General features: G+C 40.4%; 1 protein-coding gene across 1 annotated transcript in view; it reads left to right on the top strand.

The window, feature by feature from the left end:
• LOC114039618 (pulmonary surfactant-associated protein D-like) overlaps positions 1-12,992 on the top strand; it is a 23,114-nt gene extending 10,122 nt beyond the window's left edge. The window contains exons 5-6 of the mRNA XM_027857475.1: positions 7,807-7,890; positions 12,087-12,992. Coding sequence (XP_027713276.1) covers positions 7,807-7,890; positions 12,087-12,463 — 461 coding nt within the window. The 3' untranslated portion in view covers positions 12,464-12,992. The remainder of the gene's footprint in view (positions 1-7,806; positions 7,891-12,086) is intronic.
• The last annotated feature ends 386 nt before the right edge of the window (positions 12,993-13,378 follow it).

Consider the following 13,378-nt stretch of genomic DNA (forward strand, 5'->3'; position numbering starts at 1 on the left):
CTCCTACTCATCCCTACTCTTCTGGTGATGCCTCTAGGATGGGTATGAATAACAGCAAGAAGGACTATTGGCTGGACTAAAGAATTTGTAAAGGGGACTAATGTGTGATAAGGTTGGAAAGGTAGACTAGATTCAGGTTGTGAAGGGTGGTAAGTAACAGAGAAGTTTACGTTGGTCCTACAGGTAAGTAGGAAGACTGGATTTTATTGATTAGGGAAGTGACAAGATCAGATGTGAGTGCCTTAGGAAAATCATTTTGGACTAGAGAGAAGAGACTTGATACATGAAGACTGAGTAGGATGCTGTTGCAATAGTCTAGTAAGTAGATGGTGAGGGGGCCGAAATAGGGTGTTGGTGATGAGAGTACAGGGAATGGAATAGATACAAGAGATCCTATGGTGGTAGGATCAGCAAGATTTGGCAAGCAGTTGAATATGGGGAGGGAGGAAGAATAAGGAGTTGAAGATGACTTAAAGATTACATACCTGGGAGATAGGAAGGGTGGTGGTGCTTTTGCAGAATCCTTCCTCTGCTTGGGATTTGCACAGTTCACTCTGCCATATACTTTCATAGAGCATATCTCTTATTTATGCCTTGATTCATGATTCTTTGAGGATTGTTAAAGAAAGCTTATGGGCAGCTAGGTCGTGCAGAGGATAGAGTGCCAGGCCTGGATTCAGGAAGACTTACCGAGTTCAAATATGGGTTCAGATACTCCCTAGTTGTGTGTCCCTGGGCAAGTCACTTAACCCTGTTTGCCTCAGTTTCTTCATCTGTAAAATGAGCTGGAGAAGGAAATGGCAAACTACTCTAATATCTTTGCCAAGAAAAACTCAAAGGGGTCATGAAGAGTTGGACACAACTTAATAACAACAAACCAAAAAATAAATTTATCTTTGTGGAATTATCTATCATGGAATCTTTATTATTTTTTTTTTTTGGTGAGGCACTTCGGGTTAAGTGACTTGCCCAGAGTCACACAGCTACCAAGTGTTATGTGTCTGAGGCCAAATTTGAACTCAGGTCCTCCTGACTCCAGGGCCAGTGCTCTATCCACTGCACTACCTAGCTGCCCCTTATATGATCTTAACATGCATGCAAGGGACACTTTGTAAAAGGATAGACTTGAAGGTTACATTTTGCTCTGTTGAGTCATATGTCTTGGATTTTTTAAAAACTCAATAAACATAGTAAGATCTTCTATATTGTATACATAGAATCTATACTTGTATACTGTGTACCTTACAGTCAATCTTATGACCATGGAACTGTGGTCTGCTATTGAGTCATCCATCTGTAGAGACATACTTCTTCCCCTCTCATAGTTTTCTTTTTCTTTCTTTCTTCCTTCTTTCCTCCTCCTCCTCCTCCTCCTCCTTCTTCTTCTTTTTCTTCTTCTTCTTCGGAGGCAATTGGGGTTAAGTGACTTGCCCAGGACCACATAGCTAATAACTTCTCATATTTTCATCAAGGAAACTCTCAATATGTACATATATCAACTATCATAAATATTTTCTAGAGATGAAAACGTGAGTATTTTGTTCAGTAATTGCTAATGTCTTCTCAGTTTGTACATGTGTATTTGTTTTGAATTGTAACTTCTGCTCTTTAGATACCATTCTTTCTTTAAGCAACTTCTAAATGACTTGTTATCTCTAGCACATATTGCTTCTGGGTGTATTTGGTCTGGTCCAGATGTTTTTGCCCCTCATCATCAAGGGCCAATGCCATTATCTCATATAAAACAACACTTCAGGTTGGTGTTACAGTCCAGATGTGACGGATGAGAATAGATCATTAAAGAAATGTTAGAAAATTCATTTCATTCTATTTTGCTTCTCACTGTCCCTCACTCCTCATTTCCAATGGGGTGCTAACTCTTGTCATATCCGTTAACACCACATCTCTTGCATCCATCTTCTTCTCTGTGCTTATATGGCCAGCACATTGTTACAGGCCCCAATACCTCTTACCTGGACTATGGTGGTAACTTTCTGATTGGACTCCCAGCCTCATTTCTCCTCACTGCAAGCCATCCTTCCCACAGCTGCTAAAGTAAATTTCATAAAGTACAGGTCTCACCATATGACTCCCCTGCTCAGTAAACTCTAATGATTCCCTATTATCTCTAGGATCAAATCTAAACTTCTTGGTTTGGCATTTAATACCCTATGGTCTGATTTCAACTTATCTTTCCGAATTTATTACATATTACTTGCCTTCATATATTCTACAGTAGAGCAAACTATAGAATGTCAAACTGGCCAAAAATCAGCTCCTCAGAAATGATATCTCATCTTCAATCTCTGCCTTTGCAGGTATGGAATGCACTTTCTTCTTGTTTCTACCCAAAATTGCAGTTTGTTTATTTTGTATATTTTTGATATCTATATATTATGTATATGTTGTCTCTTCCCTGTAGACAGTCAGCAAACGTTAATTAAGTGCTTAAGTGCCAGGCACTGTGCTAAGTACTCTGATACAAATACAAACAAAAACAGAGACAGTTCCTGCCCTCAAGATGCTTACATTCTAATGTGGGAAAAAAACACATAAAAGGGAGGAGAGCAAGTTACTGGCTCAGGGACACAGAGATAAAGTCTAGAGTCACAAGCGCAGACAGCAGGGGAATGAAGTATGACCAGCCTGCATGTGTCCACAAAATGGAGGCCCCCAGAAAGAACCCACCAATGGCATAAGGAGGTTCGCAGTTTCAGTGTGAGAAGACTAGATCAGGGGTGCAGAACCCGTAGCCTTAAAGCCGCATATGGCCTTCTAAATCCTTAAGTGAGGCCTTTTGACTGAATCCATTTAGAAGGTCACATGTGGCCTTCAGGGAACAGGTTCCCCACCCCTGCCCTAGAAGATGAGGGAAGTTATAGTGTGAGAAGGTAACTGATGATAAAGTCCAGAGAGAGCCAGAGATAACATCTGAAAGGGCAATAGGATGGCAAGATCCTTGAAGGTGGGGACTGCTTCATTTTTGTCTTTGCCTCACATGTACCCAGGACAGTGTCTAGCACATAGTATATACTTAATGAAGGTTTGTTGACTGATTGCAATCGTTTGTTGTCATCCTCTCAACTTCATTGATAAATGTTTTTAAAGCACAGGTCTGTCCATATCAATCCCAGGCTCAAAAAACTTCAAAAGTCACTACTGGCTCTAGGCTCAGCTATGAATTTCTCAACTTGGCATTTAAAGACCTGTATGGTCTGGTTCCAGCCTACTCTTCCAGACCTTTTCACATTACTCCCCTTCATGTATTCTATATTTCAGTCAAACTGACCTATTCACTATTCTCTGTACAGATCATTTCTTCTCCAGCCTCTCCATGCCCTTGAATAAGCTGTTTTCCATGCCTGGAATGTACTCTTCCTTTTCTCTACCTCTTAGAATTCTTATTTTTTTTTTCTATGTGAAACACATTTAGGTAGGAGGACCTGAGAAATCCCTGCTTCCCCTAGTTACGAGTGCCCTCTCCCTCTTCAAATTATAATCTACTTATTCATTCTTTTCATGTGAAATCCCTCAGTAGAATGCAAGTTACTTGAAGGCAGGGACTTTTTTGCCCCCTTGAAGCAGCTAGATGGCACAGTGGGTACAGTGCCAGGCCTGGAGTCAGGAAGATTCTTCTTCCTGACTTCAAATCTGGCCTCAGACACTTACTAGCTGTGTGACCCTGGGCAAGTCAGTTAACCCTGTTTGCCTCAGTTTCTCATATGTAAAATGAGCTGGAGAAGGAAAATGGCAAACCACTCCAGCATCTTTGCCAAGAAAGCCCCAAATGGGGTCACAAAGAGTCAGACATGATGAAACAACTGAACAACAACAACAATAATAACAACAATCCCCCCTGACCACAATAGACACTTTATAAATGTTTGTTGAATTTAAAGGTTTATGGAATCTGGCTTATTTGCACCTGACAGCATGTCTTCTCTGGCTCATCTTCCCCCTCTACTGCTCTTTCCTGTTCTATAAGGTGATACAGCTAGTAATCTGCCATCCTCCTCCTCCATAATGTTTGTTTGTAAGTGAATTCACACAGTGCTCTAAACAAGTGCTGCCCTTGGCTTTTAGCTTTTCCCCCTCAGCAAAGAAATTAAATACTTACTGCCTGGGGCAATTTCTGGAGTCTCTTGCTCCCCCCCCTTTGGAAAAGATGTGGATTTAGAGTTTAAAGATTCTTAAAAATAGCAGTAATTAGAGCTAATGTTTGTATTTTTACCCATTTTTCATTTTTTTTCAGAGTCAAAAGCTTATTTGAATGAAAGGGGTTGGAGTTCCTATAATGGCTTGACCTGTTTGTCTTACTTTTATACTTTCTCCTAATTTGGTATTGATTTTGACTTTCAATATCCATAGGTTAGTTGTCATTTCTGTCAAGCTATACTCAGGCTCCTTCTCTATATGTTGTCAGGTACCCCCAAAAGCTTCTTACTCCCTTCTAGAAGACAATATTTATTAATGAAAAAAAGGTTTCTCAGTATTTATTTCTTGATCTGGAACCATATTTTCTGTCCCATTTTTCACTATCCTATTCCTCCCTCCTTACCCCCAAGCCCAATTGGCCTTGAAGTCACCAATTACTAAGGTGTCTATAAGCTAGTATAGAGGATCTGGTGAAGTTCTTCATGGACTTTCTCCTTTTCCTTATCATCTACAAGAGATGCTAATGCATATACTTATCCTTCAAGATAGTCTGTCTTCTTACACTAAAAATGAGCATTTTGTGGCAGGGTGACCAAATATCCCACAAAAGGGTGTTTTTTGTTGCCTCTAAGCAAATGATCAAACCAACCAATCAATCAACAAGCATTTTTAAGCCCTACTATGTTCCAAGCACTGTGCTTAATGCTAGGGATATGAAGACCTAACATGAAAGAGTCCCAACCCTCAAAGAGCTTGCCCTCTAAAAGAAACAAGATTCAAATAACTACCAACCCCTTTATTTGCCTCTCTGAAGGGAACCTGTGAGCTAGCCTTCTACTGAGATGCAACTTCTTATATCTTCTCATTCCATTTACAATAAGAATGGCAATGTTGATGTGGTACTTTTCCCCTAACTTTTTGGTTAGCGAATAAAGATCTCAAATTAAGAGTATCAATAGCTAAATTAATGATCTTAAAAAAATTGTGTATTTCTCTGCTTTCTCTTAAAAGCAAAAGTATTCCCTTTCTCTTTACCACACAATTGTTGCTTGGAAATGTAAGCTCACTTTCATTTACAGGAAAAGAAACCTCTAATAGGATAAAGGACCACTTTGTACTGTGGTCCATTACCAAAGAATCCATCACCTCATAGCCACCATTCTGATGATGGGGTCTGCATTTAGCCAGGCTGATCCTCTGAAAGTAGACAAGGTTATTGGGCTTGCAATCCAAGCATTTCAACTTTGGAAAACCTGCCAGGGCTTTTGCTTCATGTTGAAAACCCAGAGTCACATCTATGCCATGATAGGGCAAATGAGTAGGATGCTTATGGTAAAAAGTATGATGTTAAAATGATAGAAATATAGAACTGAATAGGAACTTAGAGGGTAATAGCCTAAGCCCCTCTTGAACTCTGAATCTGTGATCCTATGAGCTAATCGAATTCCAATTCCCAATTAAAGATAAAGAAACTGAGGACCAGAGAGGGTAGAAAACTTGTTGAAAAGATCACAGCTAATTTGTGACAGAGCTGAATTTAGAAACCAGGTCTCTTGACTCCTAGTTCTGGGTATTACTAGAGGTATTATTATTCCTATTGAAAAGATCTAGAAACTGAGGCTAAGAGAAGGAAAGCAACTCCTCCATAATGGCTAAATGTTGAAGGTAGGATTTGAGTTCTCAGATCTCTTTAACTACAAGTTCAGTGTACTTCCAAAATGAATTGAGACATATTGAGTATGAAAGGCCACGGGGATTTCCAGACTTAGATACCCAGTGGCAATTGTTGGTATTTGAATGGAAATCAAGAAAGAATGCTTTCCATCCTTGAAAAATCCTCAATAGAACCTCATTGTACTCATAGCAAGTTTGCTTTCTGGTCTATATGGTCTCAAAGTTAGTTGCCCTATAAGAAGGCTAATACTTAACTTCCTTCAACTAAACCATAGCAGTCTTTATATTCAAGGCAGGTTGATTGTCTGTCTAGCCCTAGCACTGGGTCTTGCTACAGGGCAGAGCTCCAAACTTTTTAATGATGCACCCCATAAGTAAAAAGAATTTTTGCACATATGTTCCCAATAAATATATGTCTACTTATTTACAAATTAGATACCTCTACTATGATACTAATAATTATAGATATTTTAAAAAAAACTCTTAAGGGGCAGCTAGGTGGTGCAGTGGATAGAGCACCGGCCCTCAAGTCAGGAGGACCTGAGTTCAAATCCAACCTCAGACACATAACTCTCACTAGCTGTGTGCTCCAGTCAAGTTACTTAACTCCAATTGCTTCACACACACACAAAAAAAAAAACCCACAAACAAACAAAAAAAAAACACAACTTTTAAAAATCAGAAATTAAAAGATGAGATAATATTTAATCATGGAGTCAATCAGGAGCCACTAGAGTTATTGAGTAGAAAAGCAAACTGGTTAGGCCTGTACTTCAAGAAAATAACTTTGGCAGATGTGTGAAGGATGGATTGGAATGAGGAGGAAAAAAGGAGCTCAGTCAAGCAGCTACTACAATAGTACAAGTGAGAGGTAATGAGGCCCAGAACTAGGAGACTCATGCAAGAGATGTAGAGGTAGAAGGGACTGAGGGAAGAGACCTTAGCAGCTATCAGATCCAGCTGTCTCATTTTGCAGATGAGGAAACTGCACAGAGAGGTTAAGTGACTTACCCAGCTCACATAGCTTATGTGTCTGAGACAGGATTTGAACACAATTCTTCCTAACTCCAAGTTCCAATGCTCTACGCTGTGACTCTGAGGATGACTTTGAGTGGAAAGGTAATGGTAATCACAACCTATTCTTGACCATGTGGTAACTAAAGTGCTTTAAAATGTTCCATGGCCAAATCATTTCGGACAATGCCCAACCAACTGTCTTCACAACTAATCTCACTCCACCTTGTGGATAAGTCAATGAACTCTCATTTCTTCTGACAAACTTAGGCTGAAGAATGGGAAGTGATTGAAATTCAGCCTTAGGCTAAGCAGGGGTGGGGAACCTGCCACCTTGAGATCACTTGCGGCCTTCTAGGCCCTTGAGTGGGGGCTTTTGACTGAGTCTAAGTTTTACAGAACAAATCCTTTTATTGGGGATTTGTTCTGTGAAGTTTGGATTCAATCAAAGGACTGCACTTGAGACCCCAGGTTCCCCACCCCTGGCTAGGGCTTCTCAGCCCTTAGACTTTCATGGAAAATTGCATGACAGGGCAGCTAAGTGGTGCAGTGGACAAAGTGTAGGGCCTGGAGTCAGGATGACCTAAGTTCAAATCCAGCTTCAGACACTTACTAGCTGTGTGACTCTGGGCAAGTCACTTAACCTTGATTACCTCTCCCCCATCCAGCAAACAAAACAAAAAGAAAAAAAATTGCACTATTCTCCTACTCACTGTAGCTGGTGAGCCTTATAGGCAGGATGGGGAAGGAGGGATAGAAAACCTCTTAAGCAGAGCAACAGCTGCTAAGTCTGAGGGACTCTGCCCAGCACCAGCCTTTATCCTAGGCACTTCTCACTGACTGCTAGCTCCCTGAGTGTCTTCAAGGACTTTCATCTCTCACTCCTGAAAGCCTTGGGTATTAATCCAAGAAAAAACATATGCTAGACTGAGGATCTTTCAAAACCTCTCTCCCTTCTTGCAGAAATCAACAAGCTGAAGCAGAAAGTGGCTGAATTGCGCACAAAAATTGAGGACCTCCAGAAAAGATTCTCCAAGCAACAGAAAGGTAAGCACTTTGGAGCTGAGGCTGGGGCAAGGTCTGCTTGCTATCCCAGCCTCTTCCCTTGTTCTCTGGACACGCTCTACTTTTACTCTTCTGGAGCTGGTTTCTTGATTTTCGAACTTCATTCTTGGTACCTGGGCTGCTCTCCTGCCTAGTGATGAGGAGAGGATGTTAATAAATTAGTTTGAAGGGAATGGAAAATTCTGCCAAGGAAAGGGAAGAAGAAAGGCGTGTGGGATTCTAGACTTGGAACTGGAAGGGATGTTGGACGTTACCCAGTCGAACTCTTTATTTTAAAGATAAAGAAAACCAGACCCATGCAGCTTAAAGGATTCGCCCAAGATCAGCAGGGAGTGGGTGGAAGCACTAGAACACAAACCCAGTCCTCTGCCTCCACCTAGAGCATTATTTCTCCATTGCACCCCCTGCCTTAACACCAAGAGTCTTAGAGAACACTCTGATTTCATTTTTCTTAAGGGCATGGGCTGACAATTAGACTTTGTATCTTCTCTTAGTAAGCCAAATTTATGGATCCAGGGAAAGAAATAGCCTCAAATGAACTTAAATAGGGTAAAGGGAAGAATCCTTCAACATGGAATTATGTAAATGCTCTAGGATGCCTAAGTGACAAGGCATCCAGGCTGATCCACAAAAATGGAGCTTATAAGCTACCCAGGGCAGATGAGAGCAGCTTGGTCTTAGCAAGAAGTTCTGTGCTGGAGGCCTGATTTAGCACCATAGTCTGGGCCACTCATTCTCGCATGGACTGTTCCCCAACAAAAAGGCTTACAGAGCTGCACTGGGCCTTATGGATAGAGATCTTTATCTTTGGGGCCAAACTGTGTGGAAGCCAGAGTGATGATGGTTCATTGCATCCTTCTGTTGTTACTTTGGGGTTCTCTTCTACCTCAGGGCCTTCAGAATAGGCAAAAAGAGCAAAGAGTTGTTAATTCTGACCATCCCTCAGGTCAAGACTCCTCCCATACTTCAGTCTGGAGATTCTAGATGATTCTAGAAGCCCTCCAGGTCTCCCTTCAATCTTTGTCCAATCCTCTTTTTATGGTAATTTGGAAAGAGCTAGTTGAGTCAAAAAAAAAAAGAATTTTAATGTGTAAGGTAGCTAAATGGCTACAAATGACTAAGTTGAAGCTAAGGGAAAATGCTGATTTAGAATCAGTGACCCGGGTTTGAGTCTCAGTTCTGCCGTTTTACTAGGTAGGTGACTTTGTTGTTGTTAAGTTATTTTCAGTCATGTCAGATTCTTCATGATCCCATTTGGTGTTTTCTTGGCAAAGATACTGGAGTGGTTTGCCATTGCCTTCTTCAGCTCATTTTGCAGATGAGGAAACCAAGGCAAAGAGGGTTAAATGACTTGGTTAGGATCACACAGTTAGTAAGTGTTTGAGGCTGGATTTGAACTCAGATCTTCCTGACTCCAAGCCCACATTCTATCCAGCGTACTATCTAGCTGCCCATAGGTGACCTAAGATGATTAATTTGACCTTTCTGGGACTTTTGTGAAATGAACTAGATTACTTCTAAGGTTGCTGCCAGCTGTATAGGTCTACAATCTAGAATCTAATCTCTAGAAACAAAAATACCTTATGACCTGCATAAACTAAAGGACTGGAAACATCAGGGTGATGAGCTTCAAACAGTAATGTCAAAGCCATGCTGTGCTAACAGAGTCATCGGTACCATGTGCTCATGTACCTGTCACCTTCAGGAACACACAGAGCAAATGGAAATCCAAAAGATTCATAGTGTAGTAGAAAGAGTAAAGGACGAGGAGTCTGAGGGTCTGAGTTCAAATCCCAGCTCTACCATTGATTTACTATCTGATGTTGGACAAGTTTCTTAACTTCTCTGGGTTTTCTTTCATCTGTAAAATGAGGGAGATGGAGTTACAGGGCCACTCGATTTTCCTTTGAGCTCAAAATCTCGTTATCTGAGATGAATATGGAGGAGACATCATGCAATAGTGGAAAAAACATTTAATTTGCATTTGGAAGCCCAGAGGTTCAACTACTAGCTCCAATACTTATCTCTAAGAGTTAAGTTTCCAATGAGCTTTCATGGGCTTGTCTGGAAATCTCAATGCCACCATAATGTGAATTCCAATGGAAAACCCATCAAGAGTTCCAAACATTTACTTACAAATGAACATTTAGCATGTAGCATTTTATGAGTATGGTGAATGCAGAAGAGCCATTCATGAAACCTGAGAGAACTGAGTGATAATCTTACCTTTGATACTAATTGGCAGAATCTGGACTTTAGAAAAATCCCTTCCATATTCCAGATGTCACTTTCTTCATTTAGAAAATGAAGGAGGGGCAGTGAGGTGGCGCAATGGATAGAGCACCAGGCCTGGAGTCAGAAAGATCTGAGTTTAAATCCAACCTCAGACACATAACACTCACTAGGTGTGTGACTCTGGTCAAGTCACTTAACCCCAATTGCCTCACCACAAAAAAAAAATAGAAAATGAAGGAGTTGAAACATCTCATTTTTAAGTCTCTTCTAGCTCTAGAATCCCAAGATATAGCACAAGCTGTGCTCTAGTTACAAATTTGCAGTCATTTTTTTTGTAATATCTTCTCCTGAATCCCCAATATCAATAGGCTGTATTCATACAGAATTTTGTTGTTATGAAAGTGGTTATCCTACAAATTTATGACATAGGGAACAGGATTTATAACATCAGCAAGTGAGATGTAAAGGCAGATTGTCTAGTGGTTATGGAAGAATTAGAATACTCTCCAATCACCCTTTGATCCAGCAATACCAGTACTAGGTCTGTATCCCAAAGAGATCATAAAAAAGGAACAAGAACCTACATGTGCAACAATATTTATAGCAGCATATTTTGTAGTGGCATTGAGTGGATGCCCATCAATTGGGGAATGGCTGAACAAGTTGTGGTATATGAATGTAATGGAATACTATTGTGCAATAAGAAATGATGAGCAGACAGATTTCAGAAAAACCTGGAAAGATTTGTATGAATTGATGCAAAGTGAAATGAGCAGAACCAGGGAAACATTGTACATAGTAACAGCAACATGGTGTGTGTGTGTGTATGTGTGTGTGTGTGTGTGTGTGTGTGTGTTTTCCCTTTCGGTCTATCTTCTTTCACAATTGTGACTAATATGGAAATATGTTTTACGTAAATGCACATTTATAACTCATATCAAATTGCTTACCATTCTAGGAAAAGGAGGGAGGGAGAGAGGGAACAATCTGGAACTCAAAATCTTGTAAAAATGAATTCTAAAAATTCTCTTTATGTATAATTGGAAAAAATACTATTTTAAAAAGGGAGAGGAAGAATACTATTCAATCCAACAAAACTTCATTAGGCTTCTACTATGTACCAGATACTGTGATCAACACCAAGGACAAAAATCCAAAAAAAAAAGGAAAAAGTAGCCACCCCCGCCCTCTGGAAAATCTACATTCTACTAGAGAGTGTGGGTATCGGGGAAGGCTTCCTGAAGAAGGCAGTACCTGAGCTTTCCCTTGAAGAAAAAGCAATTAATCAATCTATAAACATTTATTAAGTGCCTACTCTGGGCCAGGCACTGTGCTAAGTGCTGAGGCTTCTGAAAATCAGAACCTAAGGTGAAAAAAGTGCATTTCATACATTGGGAATGGATTGTGCAACTGGATGGAGGCAAACTCTGGAATGGTGAGTTCAGGAAAAACAACCTGTCTGGCTGGAAAACAGAATGCAAAAAGAACAGTAATATGAAGAAAGGCTGAAAGAGAGATTGGAGCCATATGGAATAAGGTCTTCAATCCCTGGCCTGGGAGTTTATATTTTATTCTATATCAAGGCTTTTTAACCTGGTGCCTATTGATTCCTAGTGGATCCATGAATAGATTTTAGAGGGTCCATGAACTTGGATGGGAAAACAAAATACATCTCTATTTTCACTGATCTGTAACAGAAATTTAGTATTTCCTTTAATTATTTAAAAGCATTATTCTGAGAAAATGTCTCAAGAGTTCACCAGTTTGCCAAAGGGGTCCATGAAACACAAAAAGTTATGAACTTCTGCTCTATATGCAAAGAGAGAGGCTGAGAATTGTTGAGCCAAGGAACAGTATAGTCAGAATTGAACTTCTCTAGTCATCCTAACCCCAAATTAACTAACTCCTCTGTTTATATTTTCCTGTGCTTTTTTTTCCTCTAGTTGAACTCTTCCCAAGTGGTCAAGCACTTGGAAATAAGATATACAAGACCAGGGGCTTTGAAGGCAACTTTGATAAGGCAAAGAAATCATGCAAAGCAGCTGGTGACATAGTGGCTTCCCCCAGAAATGAGGCAGAGAATAAAGCTGTACAGAAGATTGTCTCAGAATACAACAAGGCAGCCTTTCTTGGCATGACTGACATCCAGACAGAGGGTGAATTCATCTATCCAACAGGAGACCCACTGGGCTATTTCAACTGGGACCCAGGAGAGCACAATAACGAGGGTGGTGGAGAGATCTGCATTGAGATCTTTTCTGATGGCAGATGGAATGACAAGCCGTGTGAGGAGCCACATCTGATCATTTGTGAATTTTGACCCTTGGTGGTTGGAGGGGGTGTAGTTTGTGTGATGTGAGCTAAGGAGAGGATGTGTTGCTGTGGGAACAGGTAGGGAGGGAGAGTAGCAGGGGACTATAGAAAATCATCAGGTAGAGGCCTATTTTACTACTCCTAGCTAATAAATAAAAATAGCAATGCTTTGTGCTAGCTACTGCTTCTCTAAACATGACTCCAGTTAATTCCAGCAGGGCCTGAGATGGGAAGGTGAGATGGTGTGGCTACCACCCAACCCGGGGCTCTAAATCTGCTTTTTTAAAAGTCTTCAAGGTGAGTCCTACATTTTCAGTTCAACAGACCTTCATTAAATGCTATGCGGAGATTATTGTGCCAAGCCCTGCTCTTTTCAAAAAATAATCAGTCTTACTTTCCTGGAACTTACAATGGAGGAATAATGAAATGGAGCCCTTCTGAGATGTTTTCTCTCCCAATTAGAAAGTGAGTCACTTGAGGACAGGGACTGTCTTGTTTTTCTGTTTGTGTCTCTAGCATTTAGCACCTTGCTTGGCACATAGCATTTAATAAATGCATTATCATTCATTCATTCACTCATTCAACTAAGCTTTTCATTCAGCAAGTGTCTACTTTGAATGTCTACTTTAATGAGTCAATGAAAAGGCATTTATTGATTACTATCTTCCAGGAACCATGCTAATCACCAGGGATATGAGAAGAAAATAGAAGCTCACTGAGCTCATGTTCTAAAGGAAGAGGTCAAAACACATATCAGAGGATTCAGTGATAGGATGGATGGGAGATCCTGGTGGTCTTAAGGATGTAGCAATAATGAAGATAAATCAACCTTAGGATTCATTGATATGTCAGATAACAATGCTTGTGGGTCTAAAGCAGAGGTTCTAAATGTATGTGCTTTGTGTCATAGTCCCCTTTGGCC

The sequence above is a fragment of the Vombatus ursinus genome, unplaced genomic scaffold (assembly GCF_900497805.2).
Source record: "Vombatus ursinus unplaced genomic scaffold, bare-nosed wombat genome assembly UNPS02000749.1, whole genome shotgun sequence".
In the NCBI taxonomy this organism is placed as follows: Eukaryota; Metazoa; Chordata; class Mammalia; order Diprotodontia; family Vombatidae; genus Vombatus; species Vombatus ursinus.